The following is a 24,227-nucleotide window of genomic DNA, read 5'->3' on the forward strand; positions in this document are numbered from 1 at the left end:
CTTGCGTCTGTAAACTCTGTCCGTGCACGTTGAGCCACCCGCAGATGCACCTTAAGCCCTAATGGAGACTGCCTTTCTCTGTCGGAAGGCAGTGATTTACGCGCGTAAATGTCCTCAAGAACAGGAGAGCGAGCACTTGATTTCATACTGCTGAAGCAGCTCACTTTTAGATCCAAACTAGAGACGAGCCGTACATACACCCCGTGACTGAGGTCTTAGCGAAACACGGCGTTTTCACAGAGGGGAGCACCTCCCGCACGAAGGATTTACCCCGACGTGTCCGCGGGAGCGCGGTATTTCCCGCTGGGAAATGCGGGCTCCCGGCGGCCGTCGCGCCCGGGACGGCCGTGTGTGGGACCGACCTGCCCCGCTCAGTCCCTCCCGGGAGCGCCCTACCTGCGGCGGGGCGGTGCAGGAAGGGGGCGGCGCGGCGGGGCGGCGGTTCCGGGCACGTCGCGTTCCTCGCCCCGGGACCCGCCGCGCCCCATGGCCGCTCCGCAGGACCCGCTGCCCCCAGGTGAGGCCGGCGCCGCGGGGAGCCGGGCGGGCGGGCGGGGGTGCCCCGAGGGGCGGCGGCCGCTGCCGGGGTCCCCAGGGGTCCGGGGCCGGCGATGCACGGGGTGCGGCCCGCGGCGCCCATCCCGGGCCAGGCAGACCCGGGGCCGCGGCTCCTGGGAGCCAGGTGAGGAGCGTAGCCCCGGCCGGGCTGAAAAGAGGTTGTTAGTTGCTCCCTTCCCCCTCCGCACACGCTAATTAAGTATGGTAATAATTTATCATGTGCTCTGCTGGTGTGATTTAGTGCAACTTGTCATGTCGAAGCCTGCTCCAGCATTTAGCGTGTAAGTTAGTTTGCGCTAGTTAATAGCATGTTAAAAAGACCTTTTTCAAAGACATTAACTTAGAATCCCAGAGCTCGGATGGCTACAAAGTCCACACGCATTAACTTATATAGTAATGGTAAGGGTGCAAATGACTTCTAAGTACCTCACCTGTGGGGTGCCAGCATTACAGATTTTTTCATACCTATCTGCTCACATAGGGACAAAGTTTTGAGTAGTTAACCGTAAACAAAAATGCACAAGTGGTGATGGACTTAAACTTTTCAGGATACTGAATATTCTAGTATAATTTGCCATATCTTCTCCTCCTATTCACATCTGAAATTCATCTATTGCTTCTAGTCAACATTTTTCATTTGGGTTTAAGCAAAGGGTTCATCTCTATGAGCAACATTAGTATTAGAGTGATCACTTGTGTAAGTTGTGGTAAGTGAAAACTCTTAATGTGCGTGCCCAGCCTTGGTGTGAAAAAGGTCTTACGAGCATGGTTGAAGTATGTAACTACAACCGACCTTAGGTGCTTCACTCACTACTGGTGGTGTCAAGACTGTGTTGCAGAGAAAAACTGTAACAGAGGGGAATATTATCTCAGCTAATTGATGCTTTGTGAACCCCCTCCTGCTTAAAGGTCAGAATGCTGAGGTCTGTAAAACTCACTTTCAGACTTCCTTCTAATGCAAGGGTGAAAAGCAGAAAAACTGTTTGCACTGGTAAGTGCAGAGCATTGCATCCCCATTAAAGTAGCAGTACTGAACAGAGAGAAAAGGTGGGGATTGGTACGAGTCTGCCACTCTTCTTGCAGACTGGTCATACTGGATGGGCCCTGGCAGAGCTGTGGCAGCTGCTGAGCTGTGTGGCAGAAATGAACTTCAGGAGCAACCACTGAACCTGACTTATGTCTGTTAAATGTTGTCTATTGTTTGTGTTGTGTCAGTGGCAAGTAGAGTGGTAGTGATTTTGTGAGGGGTCCCAGGTAGTATTGTTATGAAGCTGTCTGTCAAAGTAACCATGAAATCAGACAGTCAGTCAGATGATACCCTCATTTCCTGTTGGCCTTTCAGCATGCAAAACTGTGGATGGTTTACATCTGAGATAAACAGAACTTTCCTCCCTACTGCTTTGTGCACCTGTGTCCAGCTCTATCACACGAGCTGTGGAATGTTGGGGAAGAGGGAAGGGACATTCTAATTGCCTTATTCATAATAAAATACTAGGTCTGTGGTTTTAAGATTATTTGCCTACTATGAGTGGTCAACAGGACCATGGTGAATCATCTGCAACCCAATACGTAGAGCCTTTAATCTTAGGTGCAAATATACATACACGGCACTTTAAAAAAATTTGGGACTTGGTAGTGCTCTGCAACCTAAACAAAACAATGGAAATTACTATTCTTCATAAAGAACTATTAAATAAAGGGAAGCAATTGAGGTACAGAAAATGAAATACAATTTTAAAATACTTTTCGGGATGGATGCTAAGCAAGAAACATGCAGAGTCACAGATTCCCATGACTGTGTTTATGTGTGAGACCTAGAAAGCAGGAGTCAGAGGTACCACCCTGTACCCCATCACCTCTTGTAGAGATACCCTTGGGTCTGTGAAGTCCTTATTTCAAATGCCTGTATTCTCTGAGCTTCTCCAATTTTTTCAGTGCTTCCCTCTGGATTGTGGAAACTAAGTTACCAGTGTCAAAATATACCTTGGTGTCTTGGAGATGTAACAGAGGACAGGGGACAGAGCCCTTGCCGTAGCTACAGTAGCCAGTGAGATTCACCAGGGCATGGACATTCTGTGGGGTCTGCTTTCATCTGCCTCAAGGCTCCTCTGACATGGGAAAAACGAAGTTCCAGGGGTTTTTTTTGTTTGTTTGGCTGGGGTTTTTTTGTTTTGTTTTGGGGTTTTTTTTTTTTTTGTAATTCATCTAAGAATCTGTAAAGAGGAGCTGAAAGGCCTCCAGAATAAACCAACAATAAAGTGCGTGCTTTGCCACTGGGTTGGTAAAACAGTGAGACTAGGGATGCCTGGGCTGGCCTTCTTCCCTAGAACCTTTCTTTGGCTCCCAGTGCCTCCTTGTTTTTCAGTTTTCCTTTACCGGGTGGGCTTCTCTTTGCCCCAGCTTCATTTCTGGTTCCTCTGCAGCTTTCCACTACAGTTCCCACTAGGGAGCCTCTATTTTTGGCCCTACTCTCAATCAATGTCTTATGCCAGCTTATTTTATTTTCCCATATCCTGGTGACTCTCAACCTCTCTGCATTTGAGAGTTTGTGCTGACTCTTGCTATCAGGACAGGCTTTATCCAGAACATTTTTGTTAATACCATGTTTCTGGAGCAGGGATTTCATATTTACCAAAAAGTACACATGACAACATGGGGTTTTAGATTGGTTTTGAGTTTTTTTCCTCTTCTGTATATGGCTTCCTAATTTGCAGTGTGAACAATGCTCATCTGCAATTTCATAGGCCCCTGCCTTTTAAAAACATTCAGTGTGCAAAGACTGTGCTCAGCCCTTCTCATCTGACCCCTCTGATCATGTGCCACCTGCCTGGACAATGCCTGTGGATTTCCTGGGGGCTCTAGCACTGAGAAAGGCTTTACCTGAAATCTCAGGGACACCCAGGAACTGCTGCTGGTGCGGCTGCCTCACAGAAGCAAGAGGGGAAACAACTCTGTCCCACTGCTGCCACCTTTTTTATTTTCAGTTTATTGTGCTGTCTTGCACTGGTTAGCACTGCAGCTTGTTCTGTTGTATTGAGTGGATTTGTAGGAGCTGGTCACCAAATAAGCAATTATGCTGAATATGAGCTGGTTAGAATAGTGTCTGTGTAACTTCTGTTCTGTTTTGGGGCTCACTGTTTGTACTGTGTGCTTTGTAGTTAATTTCTGTGACTCTAAATCCACTGGTTTTAATATTCCAAAGAAGGTAATCACCAAATACTGATTACAATCATGTCTTACTGGTTGCAGCTGAAAACTTAGTGTGTACTTCCAGTAAGTGACTTTTAGAGTAAGAGTGACAAGAGTGAAGATCTTACCACATAATTTAAAATGTTTTTCTATTTTTGTAAACATTTATACTTATCAACAGAAGAGACTTCTCAAAAATATGGCAGGATGATGTTAAATTACAGGCGTAGTTTTGTGAATCCTGACTTCTGTATGAGATTTGTTTCAGATTCTCTGTGCACTTGTGGTCAATACCCCACTAGTATTTGTCAATTTAGCTAGGGGGGTTAACATTTCATGATTCACCTGCAGGTACTTTGAAGATTTATTTCGTTTTTCTTTTGATATTAATATAGTTGAAGTTTATAGTTCTATTGTATACAAATAATTAATATTTTCCTCAACTGTTTTTTAATTAGTATCTTAAATTTTCTATTGTAATCTGGTGTTTGTTATAGTATTAATTTTTGTTGTAGTGGGTATGTTTGTTTCCTGTTTGAATTATTTCTTTGAGGAAAAAATTGAATGCTGTCAATAGGAAAACAGAACTTAGCTTTAAGAAATTTACTGTATTTTGTTATTTATTGCTGAAATGTTTTGTGGTTTTTTTCACAAAAATAATTCAGGATTTTAATTTAAGTCTATCTTTTGTTAGGGTAGAGTTGGGTTTCCTTGTTGCATGTAGTCTCTCATCTCTGTGCTAGTAGTTCTGACATTTTCCAGTTTGTCATGTTTTCTTGTGGAAATATGACATAATGTATGTAATGGCTGCATTGTTACATTTTATCTTGGTCAGACAAAGAGGCAAAATATGAATTGGCAGAAAGACTTTGATGATTATGCAAGGATAAAGCTTTCTTATCTCCAGCAGATCATGCAGCAAAAGAGCCAGTGGAGGATACGGATCCAAGCACTCTTTCCTTAACAATGGTATGTGTTTCTGGTCTAGTGCGGTTGAAATCATTACAGCTCTCTATGGTTATGTAATGCAGCAGTGAGAAAAAACATTCAAGGATGCTAACTCAAACTGTGAGTGTATATACAAGATTTTGCTTATCTGTTTGACTGCACAAACAAACTTTAATTTACTAACCTGTGCAGTTAAAGTGTAAGTAAACATACCAACAGGTGCATCAGGTGAATTGGATGGTATCAGTGGAGCTGTCCATGGGATAACTTCCAGAGGCTGTGGCAGTGCCATCTCTTTAATTTAAAAAAGCCCCAACTGAGACAAACTGGTGCTGATGTTCTTCTGTCTATACAGTTTGGAGGGATAAAAAAACCCACATAGGGCTTAAAAGTTCAATAGTACTAAGCTCTTCTTATTCCTGTAGCTGGTCTGAAGTCATGGCAAGGTCGGATCCGAGAGCGGTGCCTTAGGCAGGCGCGGCTGCGCCTCGGGAGGGACCAAACCGCGCCCTCTGGTGTTCGCTGCCGCACGAGCACCGCTTGTGTCGGGATCTCAAACATCCCAGTGCCGTGCCGAGGTGGGACTAGAAATAGTACGAAATTCTATGAACACTTTTTAAAAATGTGGCTTTCCATAAAAGCCAAACCTACTTTCACATAAGGGTGGGGGCCACAGGGAAGGCGGTAAACTTCAGGTACAATAGTAAGTTATGTCATGCCTGGGAATCAGTAGCTGTTTCCTTAAACTCAGTAATAAGTTTCCTATTGCATCTTAATCAGCTATGTAAGTTTAGAGCAGAAGGGGAAAATATATATTTTTTTTCAATGCAGTAACATTTTATTAAAGGCCTAATATGCTAAAAGAGAATTTGAAGTCATCTTTGTTCCTCCTGGCATGAGTTACATTTTCAAGATTATCTTACTAATTCAGTAGAAAATTTCTTTCCTAAACTCTGCTTTTTCACTAAAAATAGCTTTAAAAGTACTGTAGCAAAGCAGCAATCTCTATTACTCGTTCATGTACTAATCAGTAGTGTTAGTAGCATCTCAGTTCCCACAAGTGTTACTGTATCTGATGGTGAACAGATCAACTAGTAGCGACTTGAGAGATACAACTATAATTATGCACTTAGAAGACTGCATAAAGAAAGTGTATATATGTATACTCCTTCCTCAGCATAATTACACTCAAAATAGCGAACATCTGTGTTTCTTGCCTTTTTGTGACAGACTGAAAAATATCCTGTCCAAGACACAGGAGTACCTAAGGGTAAGTATTTTGAATTCTGTTTATTCAGATATCATTGATCTATGTTGTTATCTGCAAAAAAACCAGTGGTGTTACCCAACAGATTGAAATACTCATACTTTTGCTAGATATTTATGTTTTAAATGTAATGCCCTCTTTATTTTTAAGGTCAGTTTGGTGTGTATATCTAACTTTTGAAATTTCCTTCAAAGCTTAGTTTTGATCTATAAGTTAGTCTAAAACTATCATCATAAGACTTGGGTTCTCAGTCTGGAAGGAAAAAAAGTGGTGCCATTGAAAGACAGGGTTCAGACAACAGGTGGTAGACATCATAATGGTGACTTTGAAGGGATTACTGCTGCCTTCATGTTGTTAGAAACACAATCAAGAAATACCTTCCAGGTCTTTTGCCTCTGACTGCATTCCCAGCCTTATAACCAGTCAACTCTTAGTGCCATCTTTTACCTTCAGCAGGTGTTAATACCATCTGCTGGGGAACCTACTATTAGGCCCACTCTACACAAGTCCCTGCCTCTCCTTGCTGAAAATGGAGTGAGGGAGTGCAGGTTCTGAAGTCAAATACATGGATTACACAGTGTGAATATCCTCTTTATGTTTCCTTGACATGTGGGGTGGGTTTTTTCTTGTCATCCCCGGCTTCACCATTGACCTTTGTCCAGGGAATGCACTGGCAGGGGCTTGGTTGAAAAGCACTCTGCAGGTAGTGTGTTCTCTGTCCTGTGTTGCACAGCAGGTCTACAGTGGGACAGACACAGGAAACCAGGCTAGTCACACTGGAAACTTCTGCTGAGGAGTGTGAGCAGTATACCACTGGGGGTTAAAGAAAGGGTGGAGATTATTCTGGGGCTTGAGAAAACCAGACAGAGGAAATGAGCACTCTTCAGAACTGCTGCTCAGCAGGGAAGGATAATGTGGGATGAAGACTATACGAAATCATAAACTAGTTTCTGTTTATTTGCGGTCAGGTGGTTTGGTCCTTCAAAATTGTTTATTAGCACTACAGCAATTACACTGGAACATTCTTTTCCATGTCCTGTTTTTTATTTCACCTGTGACATTACATCCTCCTCAAAATTAATTAGATAAATTCCTAAATTTCAAATTTGTCAAGGTTGTTTGAAATCCAAAATTGCATATTCTAAATGCATCTATTTTAAAAAGGAAAGCTAAGACATAAGTAGAAAGGTCAGCACTTCCTGTAAAAAGGAAGTGCACTTGGTTTATATTTAATTTTCGTTTTTGCTTCCTCTTACTAAGTGTAAGAAGATGTAACTACTAATATAGCTTGACATTTCCCCTTTGAAGTTGAATGTGATACAAATACCTCTTAGTATTCTGTTCATTTCTGTGAACTTAATTTTTTCCCTGAGAATGGCTTTTCATAGCTATTTCTATTAAAAATAGAAACTTAGAAGTATGAGTCTGTGAACTAAAAATTGTAACAGAAGTGCAGGTCTGATTCTGTGTAACACGCAATTATGTTTGATTCAGAGTTAATGATTGAACAGACAGTACACTGGTGAGAGTGGCTGTCTGTTGCTTTTATTGGCCAATTAATTAATGGGCCATTTTGGAGCCATAACTTATTACAGTTCTTGGCACCCTTTACTGAATATGAAATAAAATGGAGTTGAGGGAACTTTTTGTCTTGTAGGGGTTGCCTTAGTGTTTATCATGATTTGATAATTCTACTTCCACTCAAATACAGAACAAATTTCACACATATTATTTCCACAATTTTGGTTCTCATGTTCTGCATTTTTAGATAGACTTTGTTTTGTTTTGGGCTTTTTTGTTGTTGTCTCTGACGTACTGTCATAAAGAATAATGATGATCCTCTACTAAACGTTGACATTACTGGGGATGAAATATCTTTCAACAGTCTTATAAAACCAGAAAAAGAGGAAAATCATGATTTTTGATTTTCTTTTTCTTTCAAGTGTAAGGATAAATTCTTTGATTCAGATCAATTTCTTGAGTGAGATAAGAAAATATTTCTTCTTTCTGTTTTGTGATGAATCATGAAGATAATAGAAGTTCTTCAATGAGATCTTACCATTAAACAAACAGCAAATGGAAACATGCCAGCACTACAAATGTAGTCACCCCCATGGAGTGTTCTTGTATGTAAAAACATGTAGAATATAACCTTTTTTAAGCCTGTGTTAATGGTTGGTCAGCACCTGACTTAGGGGAATTATGCAAATGGTTTAAAGAGGAGGACCTTACTAATCATGCAGAGTGAAATTTGTCCATTTTTGCACAAGGTTCACAAAGGGTTTATGTATCCTTTGTATCCCATTTTGAGGGCTGAAGTGATGCTTGAAAGGTTAACAGAGTTTGTGCTGTACTAGGGAATGCTGTGCTTTTCAGTGGACTCCCAGGGCAGTTGATAAACATGCTTTGAAATGGATTATTTCAGTGCTTCAGCAAATTCCTGTGTAGTAGAAATCAGTAGGATGAGTCCAGTTCACCAAGGGGCAGAATAAAAGGAAAATATTTATGCAGTACGTTTTAACTGTCATTTTACGTGTGATGAGAAAAGCAAAACAAAAATTAGAGTGACTTTGACAGTCATCTTCAGCCTACTTGGATGTATTGGTTCAGTTAATATTCTGTAGTCAGCTTTCTGAAAGAAGAACATGACTCTTGCTTTAAAAATAGTGTGGTGTTTGTTTAGGAAACAACTGCTACTCTAATATCTAATCTCTGCAAGGATTATGTTTCTTCTCACAGTCATGCTCTGCATGATTGTTACAGGCTCTGCTGATTTAATATTTTGGGCTTTTAATCTAGCAATTCCCAGTGTTTGATCATGATATGGAGTTGAATTTTGTATGTTAGACACCTATGCTATAATTTATGTTTGATAGTCTTACTATTTAAATTTGTGTTTGAGTGGAAGACCAGTGTTTCACACTCTTTGCCTTAGATGAGGAATACCTAACAGATCAAGTTACTTTGGAAATTGCATCTGTGAACATCAAGACCCTTACATCAGATTCTGGCCTAATCCAACAGGTAAGAAAAATGATATTTGAATGTGAACTAAGTTACTGCTGTTAATGAAGTAAGTATGTTAACAAATAAATGTATTTTCAGACGATATCTGGAGAGCACAAAATTATTCAGTAAAACAGACCAGAAATTTGCTTTCTTTTCAAGAGTTTAATGAAGGGAGCTTTTGTGGAGAAGGGCAAAAAAAAGATTATTTTTTCATTAACCTGTACATTTTAGTTTAAATAGGTTTTGATCAATGTATAGATGTTCCGAAGAAGAGCTGGCAAACAGTTAAGGCTTTGTCATACATGCTGTCCCTCCTTCCAGGGAAAATAAAGCCAGGCAGAGAAGAAGTGAAGAAGCAAGGAATCCTAGATTTTGCCCTTAGGGAGGCATTTGACTGTTTTGCTTTGATTTTGGGACGCTGCTCTTCCCATAGTTGAAACACTGTCCACTTTTTGTGAAATCTTGCATTGCCATAGGAAGGGCAATGCTGAGTGACTCCCATGCTCCATGGTTACCATCTTTCAAGTGAATGTTATTTGCTGAATTTCAAATTGATTCTCTTTGGGTTGAGCAGAAAACTTGGAGAAGAGAAATGAATGAGCATTTTCCAGCAAGATGAAGAATTAAAAGGAGTTCCTAATGCCAGAGTCCCAGCTGAATTCCTTTAGAAACAAACATGGGTTTGGTATGCATTTCACAGATGATGGAGGTAACTGTTCATTCCCATCATCAAGGAGAGAGCATTTACTGGCAGCTTAGAATCACTGTAAAGATAATTTGGTGTATTAGGGTGTTAATGGTTCCACAGAGCTGGAAAACTTTCTGCTTACCTTCAGACTGTGCATAAGTTTATGGCTTTGATTAGACCTGTGGGGGATGATTGGATCTTCATCGTGGGCAAAAAATATTCTTGCTTAATGCCTTCATTTCCTGGGCAGTAACACTACAATGTCTTATTGCAATTACATTACAAGAAAATTATCTTGAATAAACCTGAGTACATCTGACTTGATAAAAGTGGATAATGACTGATCAGTGAAAATATGAATTTTGAAAACAGATGTATGGCACAGGTAAGTATTGCTGCTTTTCTTTGTACTTTTTGCAGTACTACCCTTTCTTATTTTTTATGCCTCACAAGGCATGTATAATGACATAAGGACACTAAGGCATTGGCTTTCACAATAAGGTTTGAACTTCAGTGATTTGATAAAGTCTGGGAAATGAAGGTCAGGATGGCAGTTAAGTGAACAGTATCTTTTTTTTTTTTTTTTTTTTTTTTAAATTTGCTTCTTTGTTTCTTTTGAAGTAGATCTTTGGGGAGGCTGAACTGTGCTGGGTAGTTCCTCATTCTCCCCAAAGAGTTACCCTTCTGGGAATTTGCTCCTTGAGGCTCAGTAATAACATTCTGCCTTTTTAAGGAATTTGTGGGAGTGGAGACAATTACTGTAATCAGGCACTTCAGATTTAATTTTTCTTAAACTTCAGGTGCTCACAGGTTGCCATGAAGGCCAAGTTTGTGTTTAAAAAGCACTATCCAGATAAAGCTGCCATGGTAGAAAAGTAAGAAGATAATGGCAGGGCTTATTCAGTTGCAATTGGCATGCGCAGTGTTAGATCTCTCTTGAGCAGAGACCAGGCATTTTGATATTGCATGTGTGGTCTTGCAGTTTTCAGGGAGTAAAGAAATGCTGAAAACAGTATGCAAATTTTTCCTTTCTTAACAAAGTCTGTAAATATTTTGGAGAGAGTTCACCTTCTTTATAATTAGATTGTGAATGTATGCAAGTTCAGCACAGCAACTGAAACTGCCTGTATTCTATTTTTAGTGGATTTCTTAGTAAAGAAGGTGTAGCAGGTAGGACTAGAGTATCTTATTACACTGTATTGTTACCCATATGTTGGCTTGTGTTTGTATGCACAACCTGCAAAATTAAGAAGCCTGCTGTTATAGTTTCGGAAGAATTGACGCAATACAAAAAGATCAACAATACTCATTGCAGCTATCTAAGGGGAAAATCCCCTTCTACTTTCATCTTTAAATCCTCAGCAGAAGAAAGCTATTTCACCTGGCTCCACACCTGCATAGTTAAAGTAAGGGCAGCTGCAGTTTCCCCACAGTTCTACAATCAAGGGGCTGTCCTTCCAGCTTTTTGATGTTGCTAAGTAGTAGAATTGAAATGTTATAATGTGTATTATAGTCTCAGGCTGCTAAGTAATTTCAGTATGTTTAATTAGCAGACAAAACACCATTGAGGGAATGTTAACTTCAAACAGGAGGAGGGTTAGATATGAGCCGCAGGAATGTTCATGTCCACCTGTTGTCTATAAAAGCTTCCTATGTATGTAAAGAAGTCTGTAAAAAATATTCTCCACTTTGCCTAGATCAACGAAACAATCCCTTACTGCTGCTTGTTACATGCAAAATTACTGGGTTTTATACTGCAAAACATTTAAAAATCTTTTTAATCAAACCATATGAATTGTTAAATAGCTGTTGAGGGCTCAAGAGAGACTTAGTCAAAAGATGCAATGCTATAGCATATCATTAATAAAAATGCTATTGTTCAGTGCATACAACCAACAGGGCAGTTTTATGAGCTGCAGCATGGAAATGCTGCCTGAAAAGACTGCAAAGACTGCAGATTGTTAGTAATTCCTCAAACTGTATGTATATTCCCTGTCTGACTTTACAAGTAGCTTGATAGTTTTTAAGTAATCTCCTGCCGGTTGTAAATTAGTCAAATACTTATTCTGGTGTTCAATTATATTGTTTTACTTTGACTTTATATTTGTTTTCTGCTTTGTAGCCAGAAGACAAAGACACACAAAACCATACTGACGAATCACTTTCAGGTAATATGTCAGCTTTATTGTGCTACATATTTTATTCCTAGGTTTTATTTGAAAGTGCTCTTCTAAAAACTGCTGTTTGTCATAACAAATTACTGCCTGGATAATTAATGCTTATGGAGCTCATTTCATTACCAGTGTCATTTACAGCTTCCCCTTTGTTCTAAGAGGATGGTGGTCAATAATGCAGACCATACAAAATATGTAAGTCGGGCTTTCCAAATACGTTTAGTACATCTGCCTTCAGAAGTGATGTAGTACATAGCTGTCAGGAGGGAGGAGAAGCTGGCAGTAGGCTGTGAGGGCTTATCCCATAATTGTGTGAGTTCTGCTGCTGGGGGTGTGTGTATGTGTGTGTGTATGATATACAGTTCTCTTAGTCTAACAGTAAGAAATGGAGAGTTTCTTATTAGTAAAGAAGCTTGCCTATCAGGTAGCATTAGGATCATGCAATTAGTTGGGTAGGTCATCATTTGCTTGTCAGTGTCTAACACAGGGGCATCTTAGAAAAGCAGGATTCTTTATGATGCTTTTGATAGTCTTGCAGATGATATAGCACAAGAAGCAGGTTGGTTTAGTTTTGTTTACTTCTATCTGTGCCCTTTTAGACGGGTGTTTTCTTTACCCTTTCTCTTCACTGTTTCTATTGGAGGATGAAACTCACGCTGGCAACCCTGCCAGAGTAAATAAGATGAAATTCAGATAGGGTACTCTCCTGCCCTCTAAGCTCAGTCAGAAATTTGATTGGATTATATTCATTTTGCCTTGTTTGTGTAAGTAAAGCTGGTATGAATGAAGCAAGCAAGTTTTGTCTCACTTTGTCAAGAGTTTAGGGTGCACAAGAAGAACAGAAGAGTTAACGTACATATTCCTGTAGAGAACAGCTGCAAGGCCTGTGGAATACCGGTGAGCAAGATGTCACCAGAACATGTTTCCCTTTAACAGGGAATCTAAGCGTTTGTATGGAGTTATGTGTCTGCAGCGCTGTTGTTGCTGCACGTCCTAACTCGTTGAAAACTTCAGAAGTTGTCCTTGGCCTGCTAAAAAAGCAATCTTATGAACAATGTTACAAAAATAACAATAGCCTGTCCTTTCTTTAAAAAGAGAATACAAAGTGCATGCAGGCATTATATTCTGGAATTTTCACACAATCTGACAATAATTACTGAAAATAAATTCATGATTTAAAAAAAAAAAAAGAGCCACAAAACCCCACAAACAAACAGCCTTAACAGATGCTGTGGTCCTTATGAGTAGGTGGCTCTAAGATTTGCTCTTTGCCAGAGATACAGTTCAGGCCTCTGATCCAGCACTTGTAAATTCTGTGTCACTGTTTTCTGTTGTTTTTAATCAATCTTTGGATTATTATCAGCCCATTTTTCAGAGTTTTGTCTGAAATAGGACTAGCTACTTCCCTATTTCAAGCTGTACAATGAGGCTGGAGCACAGAAACTTTAGAAAATGCTTCTAGGCTGTGTCCATTATCTACTATTTGGAAATACCAGATTCTCCCTGCTTTCAAAAAGGAGCAGGGAGAGTTAAGGTCTGCAGTCAAATGCTCAGACTGTGTCCTACACTGCTGCAATGTTAAAGGTCTTGGTATTAGAGTTTCACTAGAGGTATGACTCGAACTGGTTTCTGCATGCCTTTATGGCTTATTTTTATATAATATAGTCTGATAGCACCACATTGTTCCCAGTTTTGGGGAGATACTGACTATGGTGTATAGGAGATTTCTAAATGGCAATTTTCAGTATCTGATGCAGATTTAAGAACACATCACCACCACTTTCCAGCAACCTGGTATTTTTATTTTTCTCACACATGGAGGAGTATGCACTGTATTCCTTTTCATGATATACATTTAAAATAGGCTTTGTTGGTTAAACAGGGATAGTTTTTATTGTAAGAGCCCTTACAAAGCAGAGGAACATTTCTACTTTTTCATTGTGTTAAAGTACTAGATGTTAGTTATGTTTGGATCTGTCAGAAGAGATTCTCCTGGTGCACATATTTCACGTTGTTACGAAGGCAGCAGCTCAGAAATGTTTCCTTCATTCTACAACACACAAATACAAGATGCATAGAATGTACACATAATCCTGTTGGTGATTTAAGTGGGGATATGGCACATTCAAGGAAACTACATGGTTCCAAAAACAAAAAAGGGGACTATCCTAGCTCACACACTGCATTGAATCCTATGTCTTTTCTATAAAAGTATAAATATGGTACTTTCAAGATTACTGTCCTTTTGATTGAAGCCACTGAACGTAATGAAGAGAGAAGTTTTAGAAAGTTAATTTCATGAGTTCTTCATAAGGAAGGGCATTGCATATCACTATTCTGACTTTTTCAGAAGCAATTCAAAGCAACATAATACTCCTCAATCCTTTATGCTTTTAACTTTTTGTTCCCGATGATGCCACAGCAATACATCCTAATTTCTTCCCATGTAATGGTTTTCACTGCAGATCTCAAGAAAACCTGCAAGGAAAATGTCACCTGCTCCCTGTGCTTATTCCGTGCACCGACCATCAGTGACATGCTCAATGATGAGGACTTGTTGTACACAGTGAGGCTAAAGCTGGATCCCTGCCATCCAACAGTGAAAAACTGGAGAAATTTAGCAAGCAAGTGGGGGATGACTTATGATGAATTGTGTTTCCTTGAACAAAAGCCCCAAAGTCCCACCTTGGAGTTCTTGCTACGGAATAGTGACCGGACTGTGGAGCAGCTGATTGATCTCTGTAAATTTTATAAGAGAATTGATGTTGTGAAAGTGCTGCTGAAATGGGTGGAGGAGGAATGGCCCAAGAGAGGGAACAGAACTTACCAGAATGACTTCTAGGTCAAAGAAAGTTGTTAGTCTGTATGTGTTAAATGCTGGGACTAGCTACCACTAATACATTGGAAGTTTCCCTTGCAAGAGAGAGAAAGCCTGTACTGAGGGTTTGTATACTATGTAAGCTTTATCTACTGTATACACAAATGTATGTTTTATGCCCTCAGGGTTGCAAAGATAACCTTCCAGAAGTGGATGGAATCATCCAGATTGTGTTCTTGAGTCTGCACATACCATCAGTTTCTTTGCTGCTGTTCACAACCTTCCTGAACCGAAAAGGAATCAAAAGGCCAGACCAGTGTTTTTACTGCAGCAGTTGTGAACCGTATCAGTTGTGTGCTGTTGCTTTTGGGGAAAGCCACTGTTAGAAGGCAAGTCTCTTGGCCTTATTGGTAGCCGTTCCACAATTTTGTATGTTCTACCTAGTACAAGATGAGGTGGAATCTTTTTCTTCCTTTTTTGTTGTTTTTTAAGCTTTGTGACACTGTTTTTGGCACAGGAACACCTCAATGTTCCAGGCAGTAATTTGGATCTGCATGTTACAATTAACTGAATATTCAACATCACATTTGAGCAAATTAAGTCTCTTTTATGAACAAGAGTAGGCATTAAACAATAACAGATGTTAAACAAAATAATTACTCATATGCTACTACATAATAGGGCATATCTTTACCCTAAGAAGAAATCATGCAATTCAGAGAGACTTTTCAGCCCATAACATTTAGGGGCCAAAAGAACCAATTTAAAGGCTCTATGCTTGAAATTACTTTCCAAAGGTTTGAAGACAGTGTACGCTCTTGAGTGCACGTATCAAATGCCTCTCACTTTGCAGTGCGAGGTGATGGCACCACAGGGTATCGTTATTTTTGACTGTAACTTCCCTTTTCACTGGCTGTGGTTTTCTTTACAGTCCTGTGGGTTGGCCTACATTCTGTCCCACACCAAGGTAGTTGCACTCTTGTGTGAAACTAGCACTATATTTTGATTAAAGCCACTCTGATGAAAAATTAACAGCTGAATTCACCTACAGCCCAGGTGGATGGTTATTAAAGCACTTACAGTGATTTAGACTGATTTTTTTAAAAGGATTTTGATGCTCTGAATTACACTGTTTACATTTTAAATGTTTCAGAAATTGGCCTTTTTCCTACCATTCTTCTGACGTGTCAGACAATGTAGTATGTACATAGGTGTATATACCAAAGCAGTGGTCAAGATGTGGGGCAAAACTAGAATGGGGTGCAGGTTGATACACTGTTTACTTTTCTCGAGTAGAAATAGTAAGAATTAGTAGCAAAGCTGAGGGAACTCTAATGCTGTATGCTGAGTTTCTTACTGTAAGAGATTGAAAAGGAGCCTCTAGTAACACTTTACTGAAGATACTGAGAGATATGGTTACAGAGGAGCTAGAAGTAAAGACTAACATTTTCACTGGCAGGCACTTGTTCTGGGCTGACATAAAATTATTTTAGTGACTTCAAGAAGCTGAAAGTCTTGTTTTAGGGTAAAGAGATTGACCTAAATTTGAGGTTTGAATTTTTAATTTTTTTATAAAAGACTGAAATTTGTAATGAATTTTTTTAACCATTCCTCAAAAAAAGCTGCTACTCTTTAGAACTCTTGTTTTCTAGCTGTATTTTAAGGAGGAAATTTTACTGCTCTGTCTTGTTGGGGCTGCAGCTCAAGTGTTTCATGATTCTCTCCTAGGAACTGGGATTTCCCAATAGATGTCTGTCAGCTTGTTATTTTTGCAAATAATCTTCTGTATTGAGTTAGATGCTCTAGATTCAGCTTTGGGGACTACTGCTGTGGCTGGACTTCCTGCTATTTTCAGTTCCTGCAGAGGCATCCACTGCCTATGTGCAAAGAGCTCATATTGCAGCTTGTCCAACATAATTCCCATACCTTGGGCTGACTCCATGCGTGATTTAGGATCATATGTCTGTATGTTAACTTGTTCTTCTGAGTGATGAGTGCTGGCATATATGCCCACAGCTTTTCTCTCCCATAACATACCATAGGTATATCTGTGTGGTATTATAATATGCTCTGCTTTGGTAGATCCAGACCAGCTAGGAGAAGAATCACATAAGAATCAGAATGGGAATATGAAATGATGCAGTAGCATTCCTGGATCAACTGAAATCGACTCCTTTTCCTGACTTCTGGCTAAAACTTGTAAAATTTTGAAGAAACTCTGTTGTCTTGTGAAGATGAGTTTGATCCCTTGAAGCTCTTCAAAAGTCAATGTCAGCTGCAAGAGTTCACATCTGATGGAAATAAAGCTGCTTCTGAGAGTTCATAGGTGGATTCTGTATAAATTCAGCTCTGAAGGTTGAAAATGTTAGCCTTAAACTTCACCACACACTGGATTACTCATTACTATACTTGAAATACTTTTTTTCCCTCTTTGTGTGGCAGAAATGGAGAGGTACACACTCTTTTTTTAGTTTTATATCTGTTTACAAGATATTGGTTCTGAGTGTTCAATTTATTCTTATATTTTCTGTTATAATGTGTACTATTTTTAGAAGAAATATAGATTGTCAGTGTTTGACTTTATTGTATTTGTTTTTATTACAGCTAGGAAAACAGCTGTTTTCCTTCTCACCAGTCACCTTGAAATTACTGAACTATCAATTAGTTGTGCTGTATAAAAAATACCTTCTAGATGAAATTCATGGCACCTTAAAGCACTTATGTTTGCAACAGATACTGCTGTTCAAGAAAGGAAGATGCATTTTTAAATCTTTTCCATATGAAAAATGAGTTGATTTTGATAAGATGATGAACAAAGATGTTAATTTAGAAACTTGTAGCTGAGTTACTGATTAAGAGAGGTATGAAACCTGTAGGGGTGAACTTTTCCTGAATTAATAACCGATCTGATACTGGACACTAAAAACCTCTACTAGGCTATCACTTTTGTTCCATTATATCTTTCTCCTATTCCTGTATAATACCTGCTCTCCCTTCAGGAATTTCCAGGTTTTTGCCTGCTGTCTCTCTGCCTGCAGGATGATCAGTGGCCTTTGCCACCCATTTTGGCTTCTATGAAGCTGCCCAAACCACTGTATTATTTCATTTCTGCAACCTTATCTAAGACATAAGGCGCTTAATAACTGTTCTTCAATGGCAAAGTTACGGTGCTGTGCTCCAGGAGAACCTAGTTTTCCTGGGAGGACAACTGTGGCGTATCCCCAGTAAAATGGTGACAGGCCCAGTTGCCTTACTCTCTGAATACACCTCCCTTGGATTTGTGGAGAGGAATGCAGGATAGATTTGGGACTGTCCTTTGGAACCTAATGTAATGGATAGGGGTAGTCAGCATGGTCCCAGATGCTTGCTTCGAAATAACTTGTACAGAAACTGTAAACCAAAGGTTCTTCCTGAACCACTACTGAAAACTGGAGAGCTGCAGCTTGGCCTGGACAGTGCTTTGTGAAAGAGACTGCATATTTTTCACTGTCTCAAAAGGCGTCCCACAGTTCCAAGTCAAGCTGTTAGCAAGAGGAAAGAAATGTAAATTCTGCCTTATGGTTCTTTAAGCTAGGGTAACACCATTGACCTGTGGCCAGACATAGTTGGAAATTGTTTGTCAGATAGCAGAAGTATTTAAACAAGGTCAAAGAAAGTGCATGGCATTTATAATAAATTAAAGAGCAGACTACTTGTGTAATTTTTGCAGCAGATCATATTCTTCCGTCCGTGAAGGCCAAGGAATTAGTTATTCAAAACTGCTTTCAATATATCTTGTACATTTTAAATTTTGGCTTGGTTTTGGACAGAAGGGCAGAGGACTTGAGATTGTTGCCTATTTTGACAGAAAAGTGCTTTTCTTAGTCCCTGCATTCATCTAGTCTTGATTCCATGGCTATGGTCAGTTGGCCTTAAGTGGATTATAGAAGAGATGAGGAAGTAGCTTCTTTCTGTTAGAAATAATTGGCGAGAAATAATTGTCTATGGTGTTAACTTACTCTTCCTTCTGATGTATATAGAGTAGTTTCCTTGCAAGAAAATCTTAGTTAATTACATCTTTCTACTTTTTGTATCTGTGTACAGCATGGGATGGATACACAACTTTATATGTCCACATGAAAGTGCTTTTTTCTTTTTTTTATGAGCTTGCTTCAAGATTACCCAATATTTAATTTGGGAATGTTTTTTGTCTCCAAAAATAACCGAAGTTTCATGTTGTTGATGAAAAGTTCCTTAACAGAAAGAGCCAGGATAAGAAAGGGGCACCCAAATCATTACAGTAGTAAAAATATCTTGAGCCTAAACTTTATTTATTTTTGTCTTTGCACTCTCTCTCTCTCTCTCTCTCTATATATATATAAAAGGTTTCCTTACTTCAGTTCATTCACAGTCCCATTAAGAGATTTCATTTTGTCCTAATTTATTTTTGCCTCTGCTTTCTCTGAAGCTGAGAAGTTCACTAGCTCAAAGGTCTATTAAAAGCCTGATCCTCTCTAGTATCAGGAAACACCTACCATCTCGTGGTGAGAGGTGATACTACAGCCCTCGCACATCTCCCTTGAAAATGCAGGAGAGCTGAGGGCAGGTGAGCTCATCTGTAAATTCAGAGACCCACCAGGGAGATCCTAGGGCAACTGCATGAGGATGATGAAGGTGGAGTTCTAGGGGTCTTGGGTTTGGTCACAGTCCCCAGTTTGGAGAACATCACAGTTTTTCCTTTTGCACAGATGCATGACGTTTCCTGGTTTTTATCTCCCTAGTTAGGCAGGGACTGAATCATTGTGCAGATTGTGGCACAGGCACCTGGGGGTGGAGGTATGGCAGGGTGTGCAGACAGGGCAACCACAGGCACAGGTTTGCTCTCTTATCTATTGCAGTGCAAATGAAGGAGTGATCCTGACTACTTCAAGAAACCTAGAGTTGTGTCACCAATCTAAAAACGAAGGGGTGAGTATGTTTTAAGGCTTATATGGCCTATAATTGGTTTTCAAACAGTCTGGTGACTTCTTGGTATCTTGTTTGTCCTTTGGCCCTTATGTCTATTCTGTATCTTGTTTGCTCTTACGCTTCTCTTCCACATTTTCCTTTAAAAATCAGGCGTTGCAACAAAAAAAATAGAATACTTGTTAGTTCCTGCAGTAGCAGTAGCATTTTAAACTTTTGAATCCATAAGCCCATTAAAAAAACCACGACTTTTTGTTTTTTTCCCTGTGATTTGTAAGCTTTAAACTGAAAACTGGAAGATCTGAATGATCACTGGAACTAAATAGTGACATATCAAGGAAGAGTTATGGAAGGCCACTGTTTAACTTGTAGCTAAGTAAAAGCTGAGCCAGCTGGGCTGTCAACTGAAGTGTTAATGTTGGTGTACCAAGAGGTGGTGACTCATGTCCTCTTTGAATCTAAAGCCTTTCAAAGAAGCCAGGGCAATAATTTCCATCAGTAGTGCACAAACAGCTCCACTAAAACTATGGAAGACACAACAATGTCAGTCTTTTGAGATCATATGTAGTCCTTAAGCACAAAAGCACTGCTGAACAGTCCAGTGTGCTAGAGGCTTTACCCCTGTGGCCTGTAGTACTGTATTCACTAGGGAAAAATTACAGTTATTCTGGTACCACACAACAACGTAAAAAAATTAGCTGAGAGTAACTCCCCTGGGCAGGTTTCTTAATGGAGACTAGTGTTTATTTGTGTCAAGTCTAGGGAATTCCATTATTGATGGAAATTTTATAATTGGAACTGTGCATAAAATACCGGGCTAAGTAAGTGTGACTATGTATGTTTTCTCCTTGACCTTGGACCAAGGCTTGCTACCCTGAGAGGCACAGGTTACAGGCTTGGCATCAAGGACAGGAGATCTGCTTGAGAAGTCCCCTTTGAAGAAGTAGGATAGCATGTAGCCATATACTTTATGGCACTGTGCTGAAAAGTGAGAGGGACAGGAGAGCAGGAGCAGAGCTAAGGCATCTAGCAGAGCCAGAGCACTGCTGGGGTGAGTGAGTCGCAAAGCACAGAGCAGCTTGTAATGCTGCTGTGTCTGTTGCAGGTTGGATGCAACCCTGTGGCCCTCTGCTTTGGAGAAGTGCAGATGTGAGATGAAATGTTTATGGCAATAAAAAGGAGCAAACGTAGCAGCTCCTTTACCAAGAAGTTACAGGGGGACTTAAAATAGTCTGTGGTTGTACCCTTTGTTTTTATCCAATGAAGTGGTATTTGTTAAGCTACCTCGCTGAGTATGTGGAAAAGAGTTTAAAAAGTGCCTGGGCATCAGTTTAGTTCAATTTTCCCAGATTTCTGAGCGACCATGTTATTAGCATGGCCTATGTTGCTGTTAGAAGCTTGCACTGAGGCGTGGTACAATTATAGAAGTGATTATTACAAACTATATCAAATACAGTTGTGTTGACAACACTCAGCAAGCACTATATTTATCTAAACTAAATTCACTGTTACTATTAGACTCAGCAACATAGCTCCAACAGCTATGAGTGTAAAATGGTGCTAGACACTTTCAGTATGTCCTATTTATTGGGTTGTGGTCTGATACTGCTGTGTCAGGGGACCAGTTTTTCTCTTCTCCAAAGTGGAAAGAGAGAATGGAAAGCTAAATCTGTAAAAGACCACAGTTCAGTTTTCAATGAAATGAATCAAAACAATTCTTGGTACAAAAAGGGAATATTTAAGATTTGGACATCACTTATTATTGCTGAAAATAAGCAGGAAGTTAATAAAAGCTGTACTTCAGGTTGAGTAGTGGTTGAGTATGGCAGCAGCTGATGTGCAGTAGCAGCTCCTGCACTGCTGGTGTTTTGTGATTATATTCCTCTACCAATTCTTGTAGTGGGGGCAGGAGAGGCAGGTAAAATTTCTTAGTGGTAACAGGGTCCTCGCTGAAATGCTACCTTATGGCCAAGAATAGCTACTATATTTGCTTCAGCTGAAATTGGCTGCATCTGTCTTGACAAAGCATTTCTATTTTTCCAGCAAGCAAAATTCTGCTGGAACATGAGAAGTCTCTGCTGACAGGATTACACGTAGTCCCAGCAACGGTTGAGTGCACATTAAATTGTAGCTTTAAAAGAAAAAGCCTGAATTAGGACTTGGACTGTGGAAATAAGGGAAGACTTTGCTATTTGCTGTCAGGACTGCCATTAGTAAATGGTGCTAAAATAGCAGTTACAAGAAATCAGCATGTGAGTGACAGTCTGTGAACAAAGCAACAGCAGTGTGGTGCAAAGCTGCAGAAGCTGTAACCCAACCGACTCATTGTCAATGCTGCATCAGGTCTGGGAGCTGAAATAGGGACTTTCCTGCAAATTTCGTAAACTGCCTATGACTCAGCCTAAAATCATGTTAATAAAACAGCTGTTCTGCTTCAGTAAAGAACTGGTGCATAATTCAAATCACAGTGTTTCCTTTGGATTATTTCTTCCCAAAAGTAAAAGAGCCCTGAGCCAAGAATTAGTAAAGTAGTAAAACTTTATTTTCTGTGGTTCTAGAAACACTTCCACTTATTATTCCTCCTTTCAGCATCATATTTTTTATTCCAAGCTTTCAGGATCTTTTCTGTCTTTGCTGTTTGAACTGAACTTTCAAACCTGCTTTGAGGTTGCAGCCTAATACTGACAATTGAGTGTATTTCATTTACTTTTGTCAGTCTGGTTTTATCAAAGTGTTCTACTCTTTCAACTAGAGTGCCTGGAAAAATAGCTTCAAAGAAAAATTAAGTGGTAGTTCAGGCTCAGGATCTTTTATCTGTTCTCTTTTTAAGTAGTGCTGTGGAATTATGCAGAACAGTAGAATAGCAGGTTTTTTGCTAGCACCTGACTACACACAAGAATTGTCAGTCCTCACAACCATGCATGATTCTACGGTATCTTTCCCCAGGCAATCTGCTTTGCTGCTCTTTTATCTGAGTACCTCATTTCTGCAGTTCTCCTCAAAAGAAGTGTTATCATACCTTTCTGTGAATTAATCCTTCAAATCTCATAAGCTAAGCTGATGTACCCTTTAAAGCAGCAATCCTACAACTATCAGCAGAACTCGAGCAAGTAGATATGATTTAAGATGGGGCTTTTGTGTTGGTTAATTGTAGAATAGAAGACTGGATATTATCTAGCTAAGATACTGTAGTGGTCTTTGTGACAAGGGGCTGAATGTCATTCTAACTTGGTTATAGCCACCTACAGTGCTTTTTGCATGGCAAAGAAATACGGAATGCCTTTAATCGAATAGGACATGGTGATTTAAGCTTGTGAGCCTTTTATATTGCATTCTTTATTTTTGTGCTCATGTTTTCCCCATCCAGCATATTAACAGGGAGAATTTGAAGTAGACTGTCGCTATACATCATGACCTCTAAAACCTCAAGGGACTTCGTTGCCCTTCCTGCTTACTGGACCAAAACTGCCAAAATCACTCTTAGTGGGGCCTGCGAGGGAAGAGAAGGATGGAAGCACAGCCATGTGGTGGTGATTTTAAGATTGAGTTGGGTGTAAGATTTCCAGGTTTCAGAAACACAAAGGTGTTTCTGGGCACTCACTCAGGGCAACACATTACTCAGTGTGAACTTTGAAACTGTGTTTGGGTCTGGTCACAGAAATGACCATGGTCATCATGGGTCACTGGAGAGCCTGGAGAACTGAGTGGAGAGAAACCTAAGGAGGTACAACCAGGGCAAGTACCTTGGCATTATTCCTGGGGAGGAATAATCCCAAGTACCAGCACAGGCTGAGGGGTGACCTACTAGGGAGCAGCTTGCAGAGGGGTGCATTGGGAAGACTGGCCAGCAGGTCGAGGGAGGTGATCCTGCCCCTCTACTCCAGCCTAGAGAGGCCACATTTGGAGTGCTGGGTGCAGTTCTGGGCGCCTCAGTACAACAAAGACAAGGAGCTCCTGGAGAAGGTCCAGCAGAGGTCACAAAGATGATTTGGAGTCTGGAGTGTCTCTTATGGGGAGAGACTGTGGGAGCTGGGCCTGTTTAGTCTGGAGGAGGCTGAGAGGGAAGCTCATTAATGCACATAAATATCTCAAGGTGGGTTTCAAGAGGATGGTGCCAGACTCCCTTCAGTGATGCCCAGTGACAGGGCATGGAGCAATGGCCATAAACTGAAACACAAGAACATGAGGGAGAGCTTCTTTATGTTGAGGGTGGCACAGCATTGGAACAGGCTGTCCAGGGAGGTCATGCCCTGTCTGGAGACATTCAAAACCCACCTGGATGCATTCCTGTGTCACCTGCTCGAGGTGACCCTGCCTTGGCAGAGGGGATGGACTTGATGATCACCAGAGGGTTGGAAAGAACGTAACAATTCTGTGATTCTGTGTGAGTTGTGTGTTGTCACGAGATGGGGTTGGGCTTGCAACAAGGGACCTTCAGAGGAAGCACGACACAGAGGAAGGGAAGGGCTCGCAGGGGAAAGAGCCGCATTTACTTCCCAAGGCGTAATCCCAGCCCCAAGGGCACGCGGCGGCCGGGCCCTCCCGAGTCAGTCCCACCCCGCCCGCTGCAGGAGGAGGCGCCGGGACCGCCCCCGCGCGGGCGGGGCCGCGGGGAGGTCACCGTGGGCCGGA

At 40.5% G+C, this 24,227-nt stretch overlaps 1 protein-coding gene across 5 annotated transcripts; it reads left to right on the forward strand.

Moving 5' to 3' along the window:
- The first annotated feature begins 411 nt into the window (after positions 1-411).
- On the forward strand, positions 412-17,229 carry EDARADD (EDAR associated death domain). Of its 5 annotated transcripts, none has more exons than XM_042025302.1 (6): positions 412-517; positions 4,658-4,716; positions 5,926-5,965; positions 8,865-8,986; positions 11,782-11,827; positions 14,299-17,229. In XM_042025302.1, the coding sequence occupies exons 1-6, from the start codon at positions 487-489 to the stop codon at positions 14,673-14,675; spliced, it is 675 nt and encodes a 224-aa protein (XP_041881236.1). In that variant the 5' UTR covers positions 412-486; the 3' UTR covers positions 14,676-17,229. The 5 variants fall into 5 exon arrangements, with proteins under 5 accessions (XP_041881236.1, XP_041881238.1, XP_041881235.1 ...); XM_042025304.1 differs by having other exon boundaries at positions 8,898-8,986; XM_042025301.1 differs by having other exon boundaries at positions 427-517; positions 4,655-4,716.
- Positions 17,230-24,227: the final 6,998 nt, after the last annotated feature.

Source organism: Corvus kubaryi, unplaced genomic scaffold, assembly GCF_017639235.1.
Source record: "Corvus kubaryi isolate FWS band 111438036 unplaced genomic scaffold, C.kubaryi_AGA036_p1.0 37266, whole genome shotgun sequence".
NCBI classification, from domain to species: Eukaryota; Metazoa; Chordata; class Aves; order Passeriformes; family Corvidae; genus Corvus; species Corvus kubaryi.

Coding starts and splice junctions, on each gene's coding strand:
- EDARADD (XM_042025301.1), top strand. CDS start 487: ATGGCCGCTCCGCAGGACCCGCTGCCCCCAG. Junction 5,966..8,864: donor AGACACAGGAGTACCTAAGG/GTAAGTATTTTG, acceptor TTTGTGTTTGAG/TGGAAGACCAGTGTTTCACA. Junction 11,828..14,298: donor TACTGACGAATCACTTTCAG/GTAATATGTCAG, acceptor TTTTCACTGCAG/ATCTCAAGAAAACCTGCAAG.